General features: G+C 43.8%; 1 protein-coding gene and 1 long non-coding RNA gene across 9 annotated transcripts in view; one reads left to right on the forward strand and one right to left on the reverse strand.

Moving 5' to 3' along the window:
• Positions 1-25,570, reverse strand: part of LOC126087391 (NADPH--cytochrome P450 reductase) — a 90,423-nt gene that overhangs the window by 32,661 nt on the left and 32,192 nt on the right. For all 8 annotated transcript variants that reach the window (XM_049904843.1, XM_049904846.1, XM_049904849.1 and 5 more), the window contains one exon: positions 8,828-9,019. In XM_049904843.1, the coding sequence (XP_049760800.1) occupies positions 8,828-9,006 (179 nt within the window). In that variant the 5' untranslated portion in view covers positions 9,007-9,019. The remainder of the gene's footprint in view (positions 1-8,827; positions 9,020-25,570) is intronic.
• The window catches only part of LOC126087399 (uncharacterized), a 79,127-nt gene continuing 69,341 nt past the window's right edge, over positions 15,785-25,570 (forward strand). Inside the window, exon 1 of the long non-coding RNA XR_007519754.1 lies at positions 15,785-15,878. This is a non-coding gene — a long non-coding RNA (uncharacterized LOC126087399). The remainder of the gene's footprint in view (positions 15,879-25,570) is intronic.

The following is a 25,570-nucleotide window of genomic DNA, read 5'->3' on the forward strand; positions in this document are numbered from 1 at the left end:
GGCCAGAATGGCAAAAACAATCCCAATCTAAACAAGAAACAGGGAAGGAAGAAGAGGCAGGTGGCATTTCACTCAGGAGTCAGGTGGCAGCAGAAAGCCCAGTCCTGTGCTTGCAGAGCGCATAAGTATCCTGAGCCAATGTTCGCGGCTGGGTGGTAGGGGGCTTTAGGCACTGTTCTCTCTCCATATCCACAGAGGCCTTCTCAAGTGTTTTCCTCTTTGTAAAATTCATTTGTGTTTCTATTTTCATGTTTGGTGGAGCCAAGGACCTCTCTATAGAGGAAGTGACCTTGAATTGGATGTGGCAAGAGCCATAGCTCACTGTCCATCTGTTGGCAGTCAGAGATAAAAATAGACATTAATGATGACCTGCAGCCTTGACTCCTGGCTTTCATGTTGAGAGTGAGCCCCCTAAATAGAGGCCACTTAAGAAACGTGGGCCAAATCCTCTCATTTTTTTTTAAAAGAAGCTATAAATCTGTGTATATGAAATTGCCAGACTTTCAATGTTTTAATTAAAAAAAAATTTTTTTTTTTTTAAAATAAAAACCTGTGTAAGCCAAGCATAGCCAGTGGGCCACGGTTTTCCCTAGAGGCAGTCATACATACAGATCTACCCATTACCAACCCACTGCCGTCGAGTAGATTCCGACTCAGAGCGACCCTATAGGACAGAATAGAACTGCCCCATAGAGTTTCCAAGGAGCGCCTGGGGGATTCGAACTGCCGACCCTTTGGTTAGCAGCCATAGCACTTAACCACTACGCCACCAGGGTTTCCCATACAGATCTAGCATTTATCAATTTATTACTAATGTTGTTATGTGCTAGTGAGTCAGTTCCAACTCACTGAGACCCTACGTACAACAGAATGAAATACCGCCTATTCCCGCACCATCCTCATAATCGTTGTTATGCTTGAGGCCATTGTTGCAGCCACTGTATCAATCCATGTGGTTGAGGGTCTTCATCTTTTTTGCTGACCCTCTGCTTTACCAAGCATGCTGTCCCCTTCCCCGGGGACTGGTCCCTGCTGAAAACACGTCCAAAGTATGTGAGATGAAGTCTTGCCATCTTTGCTTCTAAAGAGCACTCTGGCTGTATGTCTTCCAAGACAGATTTGTTCATTCTTCTGGTAGTCCATTCAATATTCTTTGCCAACAACATAATTCAAAGGCATCAATTCTTCTTTTGTCTTCTATTCATTGTCCAGCTTTCGCATGCATATGAGGTAACTGAAAATACCATGACTTGGGTCAGGTGCACCTTAGTCCTCAAAGTAACATCTTTGCTTTTTAACACTTTAAAGAGGTCTTTTGTACCAGTTTTGTGCGATGCAATGTGTCGTCTGATTTCTTGACTGCTGCTTTCATACGCCTTGATTGTGGATCCAAGTAAAATGAAATCCTCGACAACTTCGATCTTTTCTTTGTTGTTCATGATGTTGTTTACTGGTCCAGCTGTGAAGACCGTAATCCATACTGAAGGCTGCAGTCTTTGATCTTCATCAATAAGTGCTTCCAGTCCTCTTCACTTTCAGCAAGCAAGGTTGTGTCATTTGTATATCGCGGGTTGTTAATGAATCTTCCTCCAGTCCGGGTGCCGTGTTCTTCTTCATTAGTCCAGCTTCTCTGATTATTTGCTCAGCATACAGACTAATTATGGTGAAAGGATACAACTCCGGTACATACCTTTCCTTATTTTAAACCACACAGTATCCCCTTGTTCTGTCCGAATGACTGCTTCTTGATCTATGTACAGGTTCCTCACGCGCACAAGTAAGTGCTCTGGAATCCCCATTCTTCATAATGGTATCCACGATTTGTTATGATCCACATAGTCAAATGCTCTTGCATAGTCAATAAAATACAGGTAAACCTCTTTCTGGTATTCTCTGCTTTCAGCCAGGATCCATCTCATATAAGCAATGATATTCCTGGTTCCACGGCCTCTTCTGAATCTGGCTTGAATTTCTGGTAGTTCCCTATCAATGAGCTGCTGCAACCGTTTTTGAATTATCTTCAGCAAAATTTTATTTGTGTGTGATCTTAACGATACTGTTCAATAATTTCCGCATCCTGTTGGATCGCCTTTCTTTGGAATGGGCACAAATACGGATTTCTTCCAGTCAGTTGGCCAGGCAGCTGTTTTCCAAATTTCTTGGTAGAGACGAGTGAGCGCTTCTAGCGCTATGCCCATTTGTTGAAACATCTCAATTGGTATTCCATCAATTCCTGGAGCTTGTTTCTTGCCAACGCCTTCAGTGGACTTTGGACTTCTTTCTTCAGTACCATCTGTTTTTGATCATACGCTACCTCCTGAAATGGCTGAAGGTCAACCAATGCTTTTTGGTACACTGACTGTGTATTCCTTCCATCTTCTTTTGATGCTTCCTGCATTATTTAATATTTTCCCCATGGAATCCTTCAATATCGCAACTCAAGGCTTGAATTTTCTCTTCAGTTCTTTCAGCTTAAGAAACACCAACTGTGTCCTTCCCTTTTGGTTTTCTAACTCTAATAGTAGCACTTATTAATTTATTAATCCAACAGCCATTCTGAGTATCTTCACTCTGACAGGAACGGGATGCCATTTCTGCACCATGGGAGGCAGAAAGGTAAACAAATTCCAGTTCAACAAGAGGAGTGCTACATGCAGAGTGCTGTATTACATACGTGAGCGAAGTGCTGTGGAGACACAGAGGAGCCCAGGGCTGCAGCCTCCCGTGGGAACCATGACTTCGCGCTCTCTTAGATGAGGAGCTGCCCTGCTGTGGAAGGAGCTGTCCAGAGGTACAAGCTGAGTGAATGTGGCTGAATGAGTGGGAGTGGACAGGAAAGAGGCATTTTATTTATTTAGTTTTTTAAAATTACGAGACCTTGTGCTGCTTATAACTGCTCCTCTCTAACAAGTCTTTAATTGCTACTAAAAAGAGTTCAAAAGACCTCTCCCAGGGGGATAAAACCATGTTTGTGGACTGGAAAGCTGTACATTGTAAAAATGTCAACTTTCTCCAAATTAATTTATAAATTCAATCCAATCCCAACTAAAATCCTGGTAGGGTTTTATTTGGGGGGGGGGGCAGGAGGAGTATTGACAAGCTAATTCTAAAATTTATATGAAAATGTCAAGAGCCAAAAAAAGATAAGGAAATCTTAAAAGAGAAGAACAGAGCTGGACTTAGACTACCAGATATCAAGACAAGAGCTACTATAAAAATAGAAAATAGTGTGGTATTGGTAAAAGGAAGGAAAATAGATCAATAGGCCTGTACATATTTAGTCACCTAATTTATATCAACAGCGACAATGAAGTGCAGTGAGAACAGAATGACCTTTATCAATAAGTGGTGCTGGGTCAACAGGGATAGCCACGAGAAAAAAAAATGAATCTTGAACCCTACTTCACACAATATGCCATATCCTCTGAAGTAGGGTAGGTAGATTGCTACAGTGGATTAATTACTTTTGTGTGTGGCCTTTCTAGCCATGGTCCTGTAACTCCCATCCAGGTGACTGTGTGATATGGTAATTGTGGCCTACCAAGGGGATTGGTCAGAGAGCCAATTCTAGAACAGAGAAGAGGAGCCCACCACCGCCAAGCAGCAGGAGACCAGGGTGGTGGGCTTCTCAGCCCAAGAAGAGAGAAAGCTGAGTGCCTTTGGGCAGAGACTGAGGGCCAGGGAGAGGTGTGCCTGCGAGCACGGCTGGGGAGAGCCTACCCTGATGGAAGAACTGTATTCTAAGTGTTCTTGAGCCTGAACTGTAACTGTTACTTCCCTAATAAACCCCGTAATTGTGAGTATGGTCTGTGAGTTCTGTGTGGCCATTGCAATGAATTATCGAACCCAGTAGAGAGTGCAGTGGGAGGGATGGTTTGGTGTTAGAATTAGTAAAGTCGACAGAGAGAGGAGGCATATCTTTCTTCTGCCTCATGGAAATCAGCCTTGGGCTGTTGCTCTTGATTCTCCTTTCCCTTTGTGAAGTAAGAGGAGGTCAGACACTGCCTCCAAGCTATTTTTACAACTGTAGATTTAAGTATGAAAGTTAAAAAACAATGAAACTTTTAGAATACAACATAAAAGAACATCTTCATGACCTTGAGATTAATGTATTTTTTTAAACCAGTCACAAAAGCATTAACCATAGAGAAAAGGCTGACAAACTGGACTTAATTTAAATCAAGAACTTCTCATCACCAAAAGACACCATGAAGAGAATAAAAAAGCAAGCTACAGAGGGGAGAAGATATTTGCAATATATTTATCTGACAAAAGACTTGTATCTAGAATATAAAGAATTCTGGCAAATAAGAAGAAAGATAACCCAATAGAAAAATGGGCAAAAGACTTGAACAAGAACTTTCACAAAGTTAGGTATTTAAACGGCCAATAAACAGATGAAAAGCTGTACAACTTCATCAGTCATCACAGACATGCAAATTAAAACAAGATACCACTACATGTCCATTGGAATGGCAAAATAAAAAGTTCACAATAGGTGTTCCTGCGGATGTGAAGCAACTGAAACTCATGCACTACTGGTGGGATTGTGATTGGTACAACCACTTTGGAAAACTGTTGAGTAGTGCTTAATAAAGCTGACTACAAACCTTCCTTATTAACCACTGGAGCCCTGGTAACGCAGTGGTTGAGAGCTTGGCTGCTATCCAAAAGGTCGGCAATTTGAGTCCACCAGCTGCTCCTTGGAAACCCTATGGGGCAATTCAACTCTGTCCTATAGGGTTGTTATGAGTCGGAATCAACTTGACAGCATCAGTGATGGGTATTAACTGCCAATCCCACTTCAAAGTACACACCTAACAGACATATGTCCGTATCTGAACCAAACGATATATACTAGGATGTTCCCAGCAGCACTATATGTAATAGCCCCAGACTGGAAACAGTCTAAAGGTCCATCATCATTAAAATGAACAAATTGTGGTTTACTCACACAATGGAATACTGAAGCATGAGAATGAAAGACCTACAACTACAGACAATACAGATAAATTTCATAAACTTCGTTGAGAAAGAAGCAAATACAAAACAATACACTTTTTATTATTTCATTTGTTAAAAGTAATGAAGTTAAAAAACAGATTAATCTATGTTATCAGATTAGGAGAGTGGCTAACCTTCAGGCGGGTGGTGTCAATGGAAGGGGGTTTCTGATGTACTCGTAATGATCTATTTCTGGACCTGGGTGCTGGTTATATGCATATGTATATTTTGTGAAAAATAATTAAGCTGTGCACCTAGGCTTTGTGTACTTTTATGTATATATGTTACATACTTAAATACAAAGTTTACAAAGGAACACAAATGCAACCTTCCAGGAAATGACGTTCTCTGCTAAGCCCTTCCCAGTCTCTTGCTTCTCATCTCTCCAAGTCCTCCCTGAGGACCAGAGGAAGGAGTACTAAGTAGACTAACTACAGCTCACCCTTAAAAAAATTCTGACTTCACTGTTCCCACATGCCTCAGAGACACCGACAAACTCCACATCCCAGACTATCCTTCTCCTTCCCACACCTGCCCCTGCAACTGTCCCGCCCTGCTTCTCCACCCCCAGCCAGGCCTCCAGGTCCCATCAATTGTGCCTTCATTGCACTTCCCCCCTCAGTATCCTCTTCTTAGGCCTCATCAGCTCTCATTAGGCCGTTTCCCAGAACAGCCCCTCAACCTGTGACTTCTCTGCAGTCCTTCTCCTGCAGAGTCTGTACGGCACCATTTTAATACTGGGGTCTGATCACATCACTGCTCTAGAAAACACAATCCACACCCCTAAGGATGCATTCAGGGCCCCTTCCAATCAGGTTCCATCCACATTTTCCATATCTCCGACCCTCCACCCCATCCCAAACACATACCTTTACAACCTTACCAAACTGAGCCCTGCAGCTCCCAACACACCCCAAGGTCTTTATCGCCTCTGCACCTAAAATACACGATCTCAGCCTGTCAAAATCCTACTTAACTTTCAAGGCTCAACACAAATGTCACCTCCTCCCTGAAGCCTTCCTCAACCCCAAGTCAGAATCCATCACTTTCTCCTGTGCTTCCCTGACTCTGTTCACACATTTCTATTCCAACATGGCACCGGATGAATCTATTTACTTGGCTGTCCTTCCCACGAGACACGAAGGCAGGAGTTCCATTTTACTGATTTATCACAACGGTCTGGCACAAAGTACATAAATCTTTGTCTAATCTGATGGTTCCCAAATGTTATTTTAACCTGGATTTGGAACATCACCCCCCATGCCCCGCCCCTTTTTACTAGACAGGCTGGGGAGAGACCCAGTGCATGTTTCATCTGCTTTTTTTGTCAACATTCCCGTTCTGCCCGGACAGAGTGTTGAAGGCAAAATTGACTTTGATTGGTGTATTAAACCCTCTCTCACTCCCACCCTCAAGGGCAAGACCTGTCCCAGTGCTCTCCCGGACTGATGCTGATCTGGGTCAGAGGGTAAGTGCTCCAGGATGCTGCACAGGTGGCATCTTGATTAGTCACACGGTCACTGGCAGCCAAGAGAGCACCCTGGCTCCTGAGGTTCTGAATGCCAAATCTACTTTGCACTCGGGAACTCCTCTTGGGTCCACTGTACCTACCAGTCTAAGGATAAGACAGCACAGACAGGCTTTCTGTGCTTCTCTGCTGTTCAAAGTGCCTGCTGGTCAGACAATAGTTGGCCCCACTGGTTTGGTTTTTTTAAAAAAATATCCATGCCCAAAGGTTTCATGCTCATTAGCACATGCGCACACACATACATATACACATGTGTGTGACTAAGGCTGTAAAAGATCTTAAAACCTCAATTCTAGAATCTATCAGAAAGCAGAGTAGGTCCTCAGTTTCTGATGTAGCCCTGGGCCATATACATTCCCTACACTAAGCCCTATCACTCTCCACTGACCCGGTATGTAAGGGAAGCTCAGCACCACATCCTACAGGAAACATCCCCATACCCTCCACCAGCAGGAATTCCTTCTTTCTTAGAGGTCCGACCTGGCCCGGCAACTTCGGGTACATGGCACAGTCTCTCTGTAATGAGAGAGATGAGACTGCCCATCCTGCCTAGTGTACAACACTATTGCAAAGGGGCCCTGATTAGATAATGTATATTAAAGCATTTCATAAACCATTTTTAAAAATTACCTTTCAACACCCTCTATTTTCAGCTTCTTCAATGTAAACACCATCTATTATAGTGCCTAGCACAGTGCCTGGCACAAAATACACTCTGATACCGACATTAAGCAGGTACTACAGGCCATGAGTTGTACTAGATGATTTCATAAACATTACTTCACTTCATACTCACAAAAGCCCCGTAAGATAGGAATTCTTACTTCCATTTAGCGGATGAAGAAGCTGAGGGAGAGTGAAGTTAAAGGTCTTGCCCAGGATTTGCACAGCACTAGAACATAGGGTCACTATGAGTCACAATTGACTCGATGGCAATGTGGTGGTTTTTGGAAACCCTGGTGGCGCAGTGGTTAAGTGCTATGGCTGCTAACCAAAAGGTCGGGAGTTCAAATCCACCAGGCACTCCTTGGAAGCTCTACGGGGCAGTTGCACTCTGTCCTATATGGTTGCTCTGAGTCTGAACAGACTTGACGGCAATGGGACAGACGGACAGTACATGCCTGAGGAGTACAAGGACTTCATCTATTTTATTCACTGTTGTATCCACAAACCTGAGAAAAAAGTCCAGGAAATAGTAGGGCTTCAGTTAACATTCTGCTGCTTATATGGGTGATGAAGATCAAACCCAGGTTTACAAAAAATTTAACTTAGTGCCCTTTCAATGGCAAAGAAGATTATTTTGTGGATATCTGCTTTCATTTAAAGGATGTTAATTTTTCTAGGAGAGAAAATTGTTATCCAAATTAGACTAGGGAATGAAAGTGACTTGATGTCAATTTGAATGCTTCACTCTGCCCGGTCTGGGGAGTCTTGGCATGAGCAGGGCACCCAAGCTCTGCACCCGAGACCTGCCCCTTGCCAAGCCCAGGGAGCCCCCCAGAGCAGGGCTATACCCCAGAGCTCTCAGCACAGGACCTGGCCTAGCAGATCCCCACTCACACCCGACTAAGGCTTCTGGAGTCTGATATTGGGGTAAAACACAGCCAATAGTAAATGCAAGAAGATGACTCTGGTTGCAGAAGTCTGAAGTCTTGAGAATGATTTTCACATGCAGCTTATGGAATTCAATCTTGGGGAGCCAGTGGTGTAGGGCAATGCTTCCCAAACTTTGTCGCACCTTCACAATAAATTTTTCATATCTACATACCATCTGTATTATTATATTCTTGGTATTTTTCTTTAACTGTCTTACTATGTGATTCTACGCAAAAAGCACACCTATGATCTGCTTTGTTCACAAAATGGAAAGATCACTGGGCTCAGAAATGAAATAAAAATGGCTCCAGCTCTATCTAGCTCGTCCATTTCCTGGCTGATGACCGTGGCCAGCGCCGGTAACGCCTCTGAGCCTCGGGTTCTTTATCTGTAAAACAGTATCTTCTACTTTCAATGGTTGCTGTGAAGATCAAATAACAAAACAGAAAAGTATCTTGCAAATTCTAAAATGTTGTGTAAACCTACGAGATTATTAAGGTAGATTTGAAGGATAGTCCACCAATAAGGTAAAACCCAAGACTCAACCCAAAATGCTGCAAGGAACCTTGCTGCTCTCTCACCGAGCTCACTCCTTTCTGAGAACCAGGTATAGGAAGGCTGCTTTGGAATGATGTGACAAGTGCTCTAGAATATGGGTAAAGAGGAGTGACAAAGAGGCTACTGAGCAGTTGAACTTACGTTGGCTGGATTTTGGTGAATGCAGGGATTTCATCTTTTTTCTTTCTAAACAGGAACCAGTAAGTTAGGAGACCCACAATCAGTGAAAATAGAATCATGTCCGTCATGCTGAAAAGAGACATTTCTTCAGTCACTGCCTCAGACGTAGTAGCGCTGGTATCTACGTTGGAGTCCCCCATGTTGATCGTGAAACTGTCAGGAGAGAGAAACAACATCATTAGGTAGGGGTAGGGTCCATCCCATCAGCCCGTGAGGCCTGCTGGGGAACCCACCAGAAAGCTTCAGCCTGGTCTCTTGCCCAAGTGCTGCGGAAAATAGACCAAGCTCTGTGGGCAGGAGGTGTGGGAGTGTTCAGCGAGGTCCAGCCAAGAGTCAGTGGCAGCCTTGGATGGGAGCCAAAACAGCAAATGGTATCCCAGGGGGTACCTTGGGTACAGGCTAAGGCTGGAGCTAGGAATGGATCCAGTGCAACTGAGCAAATGGAAGCCTGGGACTTCTGGCACCATCAAACATCCTCCAACCCCACACAGACCTGGCGGAGGGGTTGGTTCCACAGGAGAGAGGGGGCTACTTTGCAGCAAACCCTTTCCCTAACTGTGCAGTGAAAGGTTAACTCAACAGGCCTGGGTTGCCCTAAACCCTGCACATCCCAGAGGTCTTCAGGACTGGCCCCTGGAATACCCTGAAGAGTACCTTTGTATACTTGAGATCTTGGGTAATGCCAGGTAATTTATGCTAACAATGTGATTTACGGTGAAATGCCTGTTTTTGTTTGTCTGGGGTCCTGGGCCTCACTGCACCAGTTCGACCTCTGGGGGCTGGACACTGAGTAGCTACGGTCAGTCACATGGGTGCTCCATGCCATGTCACTGACCCCCCAGTAAAAACCCTGGACACCAAAGCTTGGGTGAGTTTCCCTGGTTGGCAACACTCCATATGTGTTGTCACTCATCATTGCTGGGAAAATTAAGCGCTGTTTACACCTCTACTGGGAGAGGACAAATGGAAGCTCATGCCTAGTTTCTCCCAGATTCCACCTACACACCATTATCCTTTGCTGGTTTTAATCTGTATCCTTTCACTGTAATAAACCGTAACTGTGAGTATAACAGCTTTTCTGAGTTCTGTGAGTCCTTCTAGTGAATCACTGAACTTGAGGATGGTTTTGGGGATCTCCAACATGTCAACCTAGTTCCCCTGAAGGATGTTCAACTGATCCTTCCACTACTGAAACCTGGCAGGTAGGTAGATCTGATATGAGTGAACAAAGGCCAGAGTGAAAGTACCTGAAACCTAGCAGTTTCCTTCCACCACTTACCAGCACAGCTGGGCTCAGCTCCGGAATCTGAATCATCCCATTTTGCAATAAGTGCTACAACCAAGTGGGCCACTTTTACCACAATCATGGCTCACTCAGTGAGGGATGCCTTAGTCATTTCTCAGCAACTTACACAATGTTAAATTGCTTCATGTGACTTCTGTTAGCTGTCACTGCTTTCAGGAAGCCGCTGGGCTGACCCTGACCAAAGAGAGCACCCTAGCATCTGAGGGCTCTGGGTATCATCCTACCATTCCTGAAACCTATTGGCAATGGGCCACTCAGAACAGGCCCTCAAGTTTGGTTCTGGGACTTGCTTTCTTGTTACTTAGACGTGTTCTAATGGGTGACATCCTAAGATAATCTCAGTTTATTCTTCTTGATATCCAACATTAAAAAGCAAATTTAACTCCAGTGTCTACACAGAATGCTATTCATATTTAAGTATTAGCTTATAAACACATTTAGCATTTATTCTGCATTGGTCATGCCTTTCTAACTAGCCCTATCAGACTTGTCTGTCAAGCTCTTAAGTCTCTGTCAAGCTCACACGAAACCATGGACAGAGAGGCATTTAGGACCTGCTTTGATGACTTCTGGAAGGACCTGTCCCACAGAATCATGACACGACAGGCACTCTGGGCCTGCCTGGACCAGCTGGGTGTTCTTGTCTAACGTGCTGACAAGGAACGCCTCCGGCCTGGTGTCCATCAGAGAACAAGCAGGCAATAGATGTCAGCTCCCTGTCCTGCTACCCCTTCCTCCCTGCCCAGGCCCCTTATTTCACAGGAGGGGAAACTAGTACCCACAAAGCTAAATGACTGTTTCTTGACACACAGGCAAGTTGACTGCATAACTCAGAAAAGAAAGCTTATTCTCTGCCCATGATTTCTAAAGTGATGGTGTGGTGGACGCCAAGAAAAATGGTCACATCTACGTACACACATGCATATTCTCTCTAGTAACCTTTGATTCAAGCCACCTAGACCACTATAATAGATTCCTAACTGGCCAGTCTCCACACAGGAGCCAGAGATCCTCAACTTGATCACTGTTACTCTCCTAATCAAAACCCTTAAATGGCTTCACATCATACTTAGGACAAAAACTAAAGTCCTTACATGGCCTATATGATCTGGCCCCTGAACACTTCTCCAGTCACACTTCTTACTACACTTCCCTTTCTCACACCTCACCAGTCACATGGGTCTCCTTGCTACTCCTCAAGCCTGCCTGGTCCTCTCCTGCCTCAGGGCCTTTTGCATGTGCTAATGGAACTCTCTTCCTCTAGTTACCTGTGAGGTCTGCTCCCTTACTTCATTCACGTCTCTGCTCAAATGTCACCACCTCAGAGAGACTTTTCCTAAGCATTGCATCTAAAATAGTACACCCGGTCACTTTCAGTCTCCCCCTTCCCCTTTCATAATATTATATATGATATTCCATTATTCATTTCCTCCCCATTGGCTATCTTCCTGACTAGAGGGTCAGCCCCAAGAGGGCAGGGACTTTACTTTGTTCAAAGCTGTATCCCTAATGTAGCCTTGCATATAATGAGCACCTAACATCAATCTGTTGAATAAATGAACACAAGAACAGAAGACTAGAAACTCTCTGATTCTAGAGTAGCAGGGTTGGCAATACATGGCATACAGATTACAGATGGTTTTATAATCTAAAAAGCACAATACAGATACATCCTTACCACCCAGTTTGTGAGGATGGCTTATGTGCACACTTCTCTGTTCTTGCTCTCTGTCTCCAATACCTGGACTCACTGCTTCTTTCAGCACCTTAGGCCTGTCACCTTGAGTTTAAAGTCAGGACACCACAAATTCTTACACCACTGAGGAACTAACTGGCGACACTGAGGAAATTAGCAGAAGCTCCCCAATGGGAATATGACTGACCCCCTGCAGCAGAGTAGGGTTGGGGCTCAGGCCCCAGGCCCCTACCAACACATTAGACGCTGCCCGGCCATCAGACCTGGGGTCTCAGGAGAACTGAGAATGTTCCAGTAGCTTTGGCTCTGAAGCATAAAACAATTTCTGACAGACAGGGATTGCAAAAGTACAGTGGAAAGGACCCTGGAGGTAATTTATCTAAGTTGGGACCTACAGATAGAAAAGCTAAGGCCCCAAGGGCAAAAAGAGCTCACCCAAGGTAACAGTTAATGACTGGCAAAACCAGAAAGGGACCCCAGGTCTCCTCGAGGCCCAGCTTCCCATGGAAGGGCCGTGTTCACCACCCATCTCAGTAGGAAGAGTTAGTTGTACAAGTGTCTCTCTCCCGTGCTCTGCTGTGAGCTCCATGAGGGGAAGAACAATCTCTGATTAATTGAATAATTTCATAAATATGAATCAGCAAAGCTGAAGGAGAGGTCAACTATATTCCAGATTTACAATTTCTCCAAACTGCTGTTGTGCCAATCCACCTCCGACGCCGGCCACTCCCCCTCCCATCGGCACTCTTCCCTTTGCCATTTGAGTCTGGCGATTCACTGCAACGCCTCACGGACTCGCCAACCGCCCTTACAGCTAAGCGGTCTATTGAGGTACTAACAGAGTGTAACTCTGAATCAGGGTCCCCTCGGGAGTAACAGGCTGCAGCTCGGGATCAGGGTCAGAAAGCCCGTAGGCAAGGCCTGGAAGGCTCCCCCCAAACAGAAAGCACACGCCTCCCTTCTTCAGTGCAGGACAGCTCTCTCAGCCCCTCTCAGCCATGTAGGCGAGCAGGCCCTTCTCTCAGCCGTGCACGCCCCCTCTAGGCCATGCAGGCTTCCTCTCCACTGTGCTGGCAGGCCCTTCTCTCAGCCGTGCAGAGCCCCTCTCTCTGTGCATGCCCCCATTCGGCTGTATAGGCCTCTCTACAGCTAAGTGGCTCCGCTCACAGCCGGTGTAACAGCTTGCTCAACTCTCTTAGCTGTTTTCCTAGCAGCGGCTTTCTGCCATCACCACCAGCTCTGATGCAGGGCCCCTTCCAGGCCTTTCGCCGTCTTCAATGTTACAGTCCTTGACCCATTTTACAACTCTTTTAGGAAGTTCCTCACCTCTTCTCTCTACTTCTTCCTTCTCTCCTTGCATCTAAAAACCTCTATGGGGTTAACTGCTTCTACGAGCTAACTCCTTGTCAATTTCAAGGCATGGACCTCCCAGGAGAACCACAACCGATCAATTCTCTTGGTGGACTGCAAGTCACTCAGTTTGCATAGTAAATCAACCAATCCCTGCAAGGTACGTAAAAGAGACCAAGCACAGGGCTGACTGCAGCACAGGGCCAGACAAAAAGTTGTTTACAGCTTACCTAGGACATGTCAACCAACCTGGACAAAAGTAACAAACCCTCTGTGGTAGAAAACAGCCTGGGGGCCCTCCGTTCCAAGTTGCTTCTTCAAATAACTAGGGCCAAGGTAACTCCTCAGGGCTTAGGGGGAAAATCTCTTGTTTTTTTCCAAAGAACCAAGGCAAAGGGCCACGTAAAGGAACTCATTTCACCACACTCATCCACCTCTGTATCTGGCACATGGTGGGGAAGGTAGGGCTGGCAGGCTGGCAAGAAGCAAGCCAACCTTGTTAAACTCATTAACGTGAGGATATGCAGCAGTGTGCCTGAGGGCTGAAGCCACGAACAGGCTGTTGAGTCATTTAAGTCATAATTTTCACACTGAAGCAAACATAAATACCCACTCATGTCTTCGGCCTCATCCTTAGCTACCCTCCAGTTTGCATCTCTATATTCCTGCCTCAGAGCCTTCACATGTGCCTGGAATGCCCCGTGCTAGTTACTTCCTACTCATTCTTCAGACCTCAGCTCAACTGTCACTTTTATGCATCATACTTTCCTGGCTTGGCACTTAACTCTAGCTCTCAATAACTATTTATGGAGTGAATGGAATAAATATATTATGATACCGAGAAAGTAAAATTTCCATGATCAATAAAAGAAGACATGAAGATGCAGAAGAAATTTTGTGTTCATAATATATATATTTGGCAGTCCTCTAGGACAGAAGTTCCCAAGCTTTCTTGGTTCACAGAGCCCTTGGTATCTCACTAATTGTCTATGGTATCCTTAGGTCAAAAGAAATACCTAACAGTTTATTTATGAAGTCATTAGGCCGAAATGTCCACTGGAAGCCCAGCTTTGCAAAGAAACAAAGTCATCAAAAGGCATGTAGCATGACCCAGCATTGAAACTGCGAGCCACCTCAAGCTAGAAATTCACATGGAGTTCAACACACAGTGATTTTCAACTTTCCCTGCCTTTGACTATGAGTTTGCTGCAGTGCCCTGAGGCACCCAAGCATGGTATGGGAACCAAGACCCACAATATAATATCACTCTCCTCTGCTGTTTGAAACACTTTGATTTAAAAAAAAAAAAAATTGTGGACATCCTTCCTGATGGCTGGAAGCTCCTCTCCTCCATTTCAGGCGGTGGCAAGGTTGACCACAGGTCAGTGTGTCTGGGGACCCTGCAAGGCGCTCCAAGGACACTTTGGGAGCCGTGAGCAATTTTTCTGTTCCTGGAAGGGTCTTTAATCTGAGTCATTTATTCTTCCCACCTTCAGTGGAGAGGAAGAACATCTGATAATGCAGAGTTCAAGGGGCCAAATGCAACATTTACCAGCAACAGGGGAAAAAAAAGGAAATACAAAAACAGTAACTTCTTGACTAGAGCAGGCTCTTGCCACAGCCCTGCAACCAGCTGGCTGGGACCTTGGGCAAAACTCTTACCATCAGTAGGCTCTGATTTCATCTATAAAATTAGGTACAGAAAAATAGGTATGCCAAAAGACCCCCAAGTCCGTCCACCCCACTTTCTTGCTCTAAATAGAGCAGATCTGATTTTTCCTGTTATTACAAGTCTCCACATAAGAGTTTTCATTTTTACAAAATACTACATATCAAACCAAACCCATTGGCGTTGAGTCAATTCTGACTCAGAGTGACCCTACAGGACGGAGCAGAACTGCCCCACAGGGTTTTCAAGGAGCGCCTGGTGGATTCGAACTGCTGACCTTTTGGTTAGCAGTCTTAGCACTTAACCACTACACCACCAGGGTTTCCACACTACATACATAACAGGGCAAAAACTATGTGTGTATATTTTGGCAACTATTTTTCCTGAATTGCAACAGCTGGTCAGTCCCCGCTGATGTAGCGGGGCTTAGGGAGGCTTCTGAGTCAGTAAGCAGCCCAGCACACCCGCAGAGCAGAGGTGACAAATCACTGCCACTCAGAGCCACGAAGAACTTAACCAGCTTCTGAAACGGGAGATGCGGCCAGAACGGAAGGGTCCTTTCTCCACTGACTGCTTGCAACACTGGAGCGTAAGGTCATTCTCCAGGAATTATTTGCAGTTGCCTTTTTTATTTACTCTACACAACTTTCAGTCAGTAAACAAGATGAAGCAACCCCAAGCACTGACATGCCATCACAGGAAGGAAGGGAGAAAGGAAGGAAGCAAAGAATGAGAAAGCAAGCAATTTAGCCAGCCCCTTCAGTATGCAAATCACCCAGTGGCAGGCAGTCACCGTCAATTCACAGCAACTAAAACAAGAACCTGGCTTTTTGTCCCAACCCCCTCCCCCCACCCCCGGCCCCGGTCCCGCTGCAGTGGAAACAGGGTCTGCTCAGGTTCACAAACCTCTGCCAAGACTTGGAGGCTTCAAGACAAGGAAAAACCCTCAAGGAAACAAACCCTACTCCTGCCTAACAGCTCAGCCTCCACGGTAAGAGATGCTGGGTGGGGGCGGAGGGGATGCACTCCCTAAGGCAGTCTCCTAGAAGCAATGCCCAGGAGTACAACTCCACAGCCGGAGGATCCATAATGTGGAGTATCCAACTGGGCATTTTTGGTATGGATTTCATTGGGCTTATCCTTTTGGGGGTTTGCTCAGCTTTGTGAATCGGTAGATTTATGTCTTTTGCTAAATTTGAGAAATTTTTTTTTCCCCCCAAATACTTTTTCAGGCTCAGTCTTTTCTCCTTTTGGGACTCTGATGACATAAATGTTAGATCTTTTTTTTCTTTTCTTATAGTCCCATAAGCCCCTGAGATTCTGTTTATATTTTTCAGTCTCTTTTCTCTCTGTTGCTCAGACTGGGTAATTTCTATTGTTCTATCTTCAAATTCACTGATTCATTGCTATGTCCTCTCCATTCTGCGGTAAAGCCCACCCATTGAGGTTTTCTTTTTTTTGGATATTGTATTTTTTACTTCTAAAATTGCCATTTGGTGACTCAAAAGGAAACAAAGTCTCAACAGAGCCATAAGAAGTGAAGAGGTCAAATCAGTGATCAAAAACCTCCCAACAAAACAGAAAGTCCTAGACAAGACGGCTTCACTGAAGAATTCCATCAAACATTTAGAGAAGAACTGACACCAATACTGTTTAAACTCTTTCAAAAGATAGAGAAGGGAAGACTACTCCCTAATCCATTATATGAAGCAAACATAATCCTGACACCTAAACCAAAGACATCACAAGAAAAGAAAACTACAGGCCAATATCCTTATGAAAACAGTTGCAAAAATCCTCAACAAAATACTAGCGAACAGAATCCAACAACATATTATAAGAGGCAAACATCATGATCAAGTGGGATTTATTCCAGGAAAGCAGGGATGGTTCAACATTAGAAAATCAACCAATGTAATATACCATATCAACAGAACAAAGGAAAAGAATCACATGATCATCTCTATGAATGCAGAAAAAGCATTTGATAAAATCTAACATTTTCTTGATGAAAACCCTAAAAAACATTGGAATAGAAGGTAAATTCCTCATTAGGATTTAGGGCATATATGAAAAGCCAACAACCAACATTATGCTTCATAGAGAAAGACTGAGAGCTTTCCTCTTGAGATCAAGAACAAGACAAGGGTGCTCGCTCTCACCACTTTTACTAAATGCTGTATTAGAAGGCCTAGCCATATCAATAAGACAAGAAAAAACAAATAAAGGATATTCAGATTAGAAAAGAAGTAAAATTATTTCCATTTGCAAATGATATGATCCTATATACAGAAAATGCCAAAGAATCCACAAGAAAACTTCTAGAGGTAATCAAGGGATTTAGCAAAGTTGCAGGGTACAAGGTCAACAAACAAAAATCTGTTGGGTTTTTATACACCAGCAATGAGAAATCTGTCAGGCAAACAGGGAAACAATTCCATTCACAATAGCATCTAAGAGAATAAAATACCTAGGAATAAACCTAACCAGGGATGTGAAGGACTTATACAATGAAAATTATAAAACACTGCTGAAAGAGATTAAAGATGACTTAAATAAATGAAAAGATGTTCCATGTTCTTGGGCTGGAAGACTTAATGTTGTTGTCAGTCAATACTACCCAAAGCGATCTACAGATTCAACACAATCCCAATCAAAATTCCAATAGTCTTCTTTACAGAAATAGAAAAACCAATCCTCAACTTTATGTGGAAGGGCAAAAGGCCCTGAATAGCTAAAACAATCTTAAAGAGAAGAACAAAATAGGAGGACTCACGTTTCCTGATTTTAAAACATATTATAAAGCTACATTAATCCAAACAGCCTGGTATGGGTATAACAGAAGACACGTAGGCCAATGGAACAGAATTCAGAAATAAATCCACGTATTTAGGGTCAACTGACTTTTGATGAGGGTGCTAAATCCACTCGATGGGAAAAGAAGAGTCTCTTCAATAAATGGTGTTGGGAAAACTGGATTTCCACATGTAGAAAAATGAAACAGGATCCATGCCTCACACCATACACAAAAACAAATTAAAAATAGATAAAGGATCTAAATACGCAAACTAAAACCATAAAATTCTTAGAAGAAAATGCAGGGGCAATGCTGCCTCATTTGCCATGAGACCAGAAGAACTGGATGGTGCCCGGCTATCATTACTAAACATTTTGATCATAGATTCTATAGATGAATCCTGGCCAAAAGGGGGAAAATACAAAACATATCTCAAATTCTCATGGACTCTAGACTTCCTGGAGCCATGGGGACTGGATAAACCCCTGAAACTACTGTCCCAAGATAATCTTTAAAACTTATACCAAAAATACCCCTTGAAATCTTCTTAAAAACAAACAATAATAGTTTAGCTTAACTAGTAAAGAAAATGTCTGCCTTAAGCATTACATTCTTTTTAGAACTATCTATCAGGAAACTCTGGTGACGTAGTGGTTTAGAGCTATGGCTGCTAACCAAAAGGCTGGCAGTTCAAATCCACCAGGTACTCCTTGGAAACACTACGGGGCAGTTCTATTCTGTCCTTTAGGATCACTATGAGTAGGAATTGACTTGACGGCAACGAGTTTGGGTTTTTTTTTGTTTGGTTTATATGGGATCAAACTGACAACAGTAACTCCAAAGATTAGATAGGAACCTTAGGGGGCTGTGAGTTTACGTTAATGGTGGAGGAGCAATTCAGAAAAGGCGGGTGAGAACGGTTGCACAAGGGAAGAATGTAATGTCACTAACTGTACATGTAGAACCGGTTGAACTGGTGTGTTTTTTTGCTATATATATTCTCAACAGCAATAAAATAAAATAATGATACCAAGACCCCAATAAATATGAATGGACCCTTGACCAAGTCAGCCATAGTAGATTAGTGTTGTTACAGTTATTCCACTTTTGTAAATACAAACAAATAAACCCTGTGCAATAATAGGAAAAAAAAAAAAAGAATGTCATTAATGTTACTAAATAATGTGTATCGAAATGGTAGAATGGGAACCTATAAATATAACAAAATACTAGTTAAAAAAATTCTCATTTAGTCCTTTTTATCTTCTATAATTCTAACATTTGTGTTAACTCAATGTTGGCGACTTTTGATTGTCTTTTCTCATTCAAGTTGAGGTTTTCCTGGTTTTTAGTGTGAAAAGTAATTTTTTATTGTATCCCGGGCATTTTGGTCATTATATGTTATGAGATTCTGGATCTTATTTAACGCTTCTGTTTTAGCAGGCTTCCTCTGCCACCATGCTGGCAGGGAAAGAGGGCGCCACCTCACTGCAGTCAAGTGAAAGTAAAAGTCTGGGTTCCGTATTTGGCCTCTGTTGACACCCTGGTGTGGGAGTGCCTTGTTATTGCTGGGCAGGACTCCCCATTAGGACTTTGCTGACACACTCCTGCTGGGAGAGGAAAGGCTGCCCCATTACTGCTTCCCACATTGGGGTGGAGAGGGCCTTATTACTGCTGCATGGTGATAAAAGTTCCAGCTTCTGCCAGGCCTCTTTTGACACAAACCCCAGAGGGGGTGTCTCATTAACTGCCAGGCAGAAGTCCAGGCTCCAGTAGATACCGTGAGGTGGGGGGGGGGGGGGGGCTTGTCACCACTGCACAGGAATGAAAGTCCTGGATCCCCACTCAACCTTCTCTGACATCACCACATTGGCCACTGCTCTTCTAGGATGTTTGGCTGGAAGAAGGCAGTCATTGTCTAAAAGTTTTCTGTATTGCTAGGTTGCCCCTTTCCAAGTCCTATGATTAAAAGGGGCAGGCTTTTTAGAGCGCATTTTTTTTGTCTGCATCTATTGGTACTTCTGGGTTGCTTTTTTTCTAGCACCCAGTCCAGAACATGAGGCAAAAAGAGAACCCAGGGAACTCACTGCTATGTTTTTGCTCAGATCCTGAGGTCCCTAGCCAGTCTACCTTGTTCTCTTCACCTTTCAGAATCTTACATTTGTTTTATATATAATGTTCAGAATTTTTAGTTGTAGTTAATGGGAGAAATAGGGAGAAGTGTATCTACTCCATATTATCCTGGAAGCAGACAGTAAAACTTAAGGGCATTTTTGAGAGCAAGAGGTAGCATTAATAATTACACCATGACAACAGGCATAAAATGGGCTATCTGAGCAAACTAGGATGTAAGGTTACACGACATATGTACTAGTGTTAAAATTACTAACTTATATACCTGTTCTTGTCTACCCCACACACCAAGCCCAAAATGTATTACAAATTTATTGAGGGAAGAGATTAGGATTCGGCTACATGTTATTAGGCATGGCATAGGCTTGGAGCAAATCTCAGTGAGGCAGCTATAGGTCAGCAGTGTTTCAAACGTGATGCATACCACCCTACTGCTATGTTTTATATATTTAGTTTTTTATCATCAGAGCATACCCATCATGTCAAAACAAGAAAAAAAAAAAGTGGACTTTGAATGTCACGTTCTCTATTATTATTTTTGGTGAAAATATACACATCAAAACATGCTCCCATTTAACAATTTCTACACATGTTGTTCAGTGACATTGGTTACGTTCTTCACATTGTCATCATTCGCATCATTTCTGCTCTAGCTGTTTCACCCTCATTAATTTAGACTCATTGCCCTCTAAACTTTCCTCATCTATGCTTTTGAGTTACTATTGTCCCTTTGGTGTCAAAAATAATTTTTTTTTTTAAAAGGGCAATACTCAAGAATTGTTACTTTTTTTTTTTTTTTGGCTTAAAACACCACCTCTTTATTAGCTCATGGCTCTGTAGGTCAGAAGCCTGGGCATGGCGTGGCTGGGCTCCCTGCTGAGGGTATTACATGGCTGCAATCAAGGTGCTGGCCAAGGTGAGTCCTCATCTGGCGGAGGAAAATCCACTTCTAGCTATTTGTTGTTGGAAGAATTCAGTTCCTTATGATTGTAGGATCCTGGTCCCTATTTCCTTGCTGGCTGTTAACCAAGGGCTGTTCTCAGCTGTTACAGGCTTCCCATATCCCTTGCAATGTGTTCCCCTCCATCTTTAGTCCAGCAGCAACATGTCAGCCTTGGGGTGTATACAGGGCAAGTACACCAAGGAATGAGGGATCATGGGAGCCAGCTCAGACTTCTGCCTCAACATAAGGTACATATTTCCATTTTACAGATGAGGAAACTGAGGCTGAGAGAGAGAGTGCTAAATGTTACCAGCACTAATAATAAACCAAGGTCTTTCTGTCTCTAAAACTCATAGTTTCTCACTATGGCATGCTGAACTGTAAAAAACAGTCATCATCAAAATTTTATGAGCACCTTAAAAATGTCAGTGACCTGGACTAATAACTGAGAGGCAAAATTATGCGTGTGGTTGGCCCTGACTGGTACTGATTTAGGTCCCCAAACTGGGTCTGACATGGGAAATCTTTATCCTCCCCAAGGTAACAAGCACACTCGACTTGTTTCCCCTCCACTCCTCAAATGCCCATAGGTTGCTTTTTTGAAGCTTTACATTGGTAGAAAATCAAATCCAGGCAACATTACATTATCAACTCCAAACAGCCAAAGAGCAGCAGACACTATTTTGCAGGAAAACCCATATTATTCAAATGCGTTAAACTATTTCTTCCATTGTTGTTGTTGTTATAAGTGCTGTTGAGTAATTCTGACTCACAGCAACCCCATATGCAACATAAAAAAACACTGCCTGGTCCTGCGCCATCCTCACAGTCATTGCTATGTTTGAGCCCATTATTGCAGCCCCTGTGTCAAACCATTTCATTGAGGGTCTTCCTGTCTTTTACTGACCCTCTACTCTATCAAGCATGATGTCCTTCTCCAGGGACTGGTCCCTCCTGATAACATGTGTGAGAGAGTCTCGCCATTCTCGCTTTTTGGGAGCATTCTGGCTGTACTTCTTCCAAGAGAGATTTGTTCATTCTTCTGACGGCCCACGGTATAGTCAATATTTTTCTCCAACACCAAAATTAAAAGGCATCGATTCTTCTTCAACCTTCTTTATTCATTGTCCAGTTTTCACATGCATATGAGGCAATTAAAAATACCATAGCTTGGGTCAGGCGCACCTTAGTCCTCAAGGTGACATCTTTGCTTTTTAACATTTTAAAGGGGTCTTTTTTTTTTTATTATTAACTTGTATTGAGCTTCAAGTGATCGTTTACAAATCAAGTCAGTCTGTCACATATACGTTTATACACATCTTACTCCTTACTCCCACTTGCTCTCCCCCTAATGAGTCAGCCCTTCCAGTCTCTCCTTTCGTGACAATTTTGCCAGCTTCCAACTCTCTCTATCCTCCCATCCCCCCTCCAGACAGGAGATGCCAACACAGTCTCAAGTGTCCATCTGATATAATTAGCTCACTCTTCTTCAGCATCTCTCTCCTACCCACCGTCCAGTCCCTTTCATGTCTGATGAGTTGTCTTGGGGAATGGTTCCCGTCCTGTGCCAACAGAAGGTTTGGGGACCATGCCCGCCGGGATTCCTCTAGTCACAGTCAGACCATTAAGTATGGTATTTTTATGAGAATTTGGGGTCTGCATCCCACTGATCTCCTGCTCCCTCAGGGGTTCTCTGTTGTGCTCCCTGTCAGGGCAGTCATCGATTGTGGCCGGGCACCAGCTAGTTCTTCTGGTCTCAGGATGATGTAGATCTCTGGTTCATGCGGCCCTTTCTGTCTCTTGGGCTCTTAGTTGTCGTGTGACCTTGGTGTTCTTCATTCTCCCTTGCTCCAGGTGGGTTGAGACCAATTGATGCATCTTAGATGGCCGCTTGTTAGCATTTAAGACCCCACACGCCACTTTTCAAAGTGGGGTGCAGAATGTTTTCATAACAGAATTATTTTGCCAATTGACTTAGAAGTCCCCTTAGAGCATGGTTCCCAAACCCCCGCCCTTGCTCCGCTGACCTTTGAAGCATTCATTTTATCCCGGAAACTTCTTTGCTTTTGGTCCAGTCCAATTGAGCTGACCTTCCATGTATTGAGTGTTGTCCTTCTTTAAAGAGGTCTTTTGCAGCAGATTTGCCCAATGCAATATGCCATTTGATTTTTTTTTAAATAATTTTTATTGTGCTTTAAGTGAAAGTTTACAAATCAAGTCAGTCTCTCTCACAAAAACCCATATACACCTTGCTAAGAAAAAAAACACCTTGCTATACACTCCCAATTACTCTCCCCCTAATGAGACAGCCTGCTCTCTCCCTCCACTCCCTCTTTTCGTGTCCATATCCCCAGCTTCTAACCCCCTCCACCCTCTCATCTCCCCTCCAGGCAGGAGATGCCAACATAGTCTCAAGTGTCCACCTGATCCAAGAGGCTCACTCCTCACCAGCATCCCTCTCCAACCCATTGTCCAGCCCAATCCATGTCTGAAGAGCTGGGCCAACAGAAGGTCTGGGGGCCATGACCACCAGGGTCCTTCTAGTCTCAGTCAGATCATTAAGTCTGGTCTTATGAGAATTTGGGGTCTGCATCCCACTGCTCTTTTTTATATAATACGTTTTTATTAAAGTAACACAGAGCCTGTTGACTAGGTGGTCCGGACACCCAGGTTTACAAAAGACCCATTGAGTTCGGGGCTCCCGTGTGGTGTCGGCAGTCACCACCCTAATGTTGGCCCTCAGTGAACGGCACCACAGAGGAGACTTAGAGGTGCGCCTCTGACAGCCTTAGTGAGGGGGTATCCTCTGGACCCCTTATGGGACATATTTCGAGGTGGGTGAGCAGGTCTTACATGGCAAATCCAGTCTAGCATTCCAATCTCCCTAAGCCTTTGGATACACTCCTCAGTATGCCAAGGAAGTTCTAATGTTCTACGTTTATTCAGCACAGACTGCTTCTGAGTCTAGTCGGCAGCCAACCAAGCGAACAAGCAGAGCTAAGAAGCTGAGTCCTGAGTCTGCTACAGCACACTTACCACCAAATTAAACCCAAGCCAACACTGTATTTTTCCCCTCGCTCTACACCCTTAGAGTTCCCTCCCATACGTGTTCCCCAGATTTCCACTGATATAGATTGACAAAAATCACGATATCCTTTAGGTATGCACTGCATCTTTTCACAGGCCCCCCTTTGTACCATTTCCTCTGGGGTCTACTGGGACTTGTGTCTGGTCATAGGTGCAGAAGAGAGGAGAAGTGAGGGGGGGATAACCTGAGGAGGAGCATAGTTCCCCGAAAAGCCCCCACTTCTGGGGAGGTCCTCCCAGTTCTTCAGGCCATACACCCTCGACAAATGTCCCATTTTAAGGTACAGTGGAGTGTGCATTATTTTGTCACTAAGTCGCTATAAGTCGGAATCGACTTGATGGCAGTGGGTTTGATTTGGTGGGGGCTGAAGTCAGACAGCCAAGCATTATGACTATTATAAAATGACACTATGGCTGTGTTAAAAGAAACAATACATGCTGACATTACAAACCTAAGTAATTATCATGATATTGCCAATTTACAGGAAAGCAAAGGTCAGAAAACTTAAAATAGAATATCTTATAACAGCAGAATTTCTTCACAAAAATAAAAAATGCAAATGAGGCTGCAAGCAAAATGAGTTTCCGAGTGGCTTATTTGTTAGTCAAGCAATGAAAGCTGTTTACCGATGGTGAATTAAGTATATCGCACCTGACTGCAGTGGCGAAGAAATGTGTCCAGAGAAAAGAAACTTAAGATCATTAACGTTACGGTGAGAAGAGTTGAAAAGCTGAGGACATAGGGAACAACATTAATAGTCAATTAAAAAAACAAGGTGAATGATTTCCAGTGGTTTTCTTTGGCACATGATGAGTCTACAGATGTTACCAATACTGCTCAGTTGTTGATTTAAAGAATCAGTGCCGGGTTTGAAGTGCCTAAAGAAGTAGCTTCCTTGAGGAATCTGCATGGAACAACTACAAGCAAAAACATTTTCAAAGAAGTTGAGAAGACACTACTTCAGTACAACCTGAAACGCAATCTGCTAAGATGCATTATAACTGACAGTAGTAAAATACGTGTGGAGCAGAAAAAGGCTTAGTTGGACAAATTTGCAAAGCTTATGAAAATATAAGGTGTTTAAAACCTATGGTTATTTACTGTATTATTCATCAGCAGGTCTGTGTGGAAAACGTTTGAATCTATTACGTGTTATCGAACCTGTAGTGTCAACAGTGACCTTCACTCACTTTCACAGACTTAACCATTGTCAAGTCTGTGAACTTTTGTCAAAAACAGAAGCTGAATACCCTAACTTGCCGTTCAATGGCTTGGCAGTGGTAAAGTTTACTGTGATCCGTTTGAACTCAGTGCTAGAGACGAGCGCTGACAGCATGAAGCTACTTCTCTGTGGACCTAAAGATGCTGGAACTCCTACCAGCCATTTTGTTGCTTGCCCATGACACCCAAAGCACTGAAGATACTGAGAGAGCAAGGCAGGCATGGCGCCTTGTCCTTATACCGTTTAGTCTGAAGTGGACTCTAGAAAATTTTCAGGTACCAAATGGTCATGTTGAAGTGCACATCTCCAATTACCCTTCTAGTCAGGCGTTCAGCAAACAGCTCAGGAGCACCTGCTTCACGCCAGGACAACTGCACACGGTGCTAGGGCAGGTTCAGATAGGAGCAACGCTCCAACTCTTGCCTCAAGGAGCTCTCCATCTCTTAGGAAGGGCAGACATAGCCCAATAGTTATAACACCATGGGGAGGCTGAGTGTGAG

The sequence above is a fragment of the Elephas maximus genome, chromosome 12 (assembly GCF_024166365.1).
Source record: "Elephas maximus indicus isolate mEleMax1 chromosome 12, mEleMax1 primary haplotype, whole genome shotgun sequence".
Lineage (NCBI taxonomy): Eukaryota > Metazoa > Chordata > Mammalia > Proboscidea > Elephantidae > Elephas > Elephas maximus.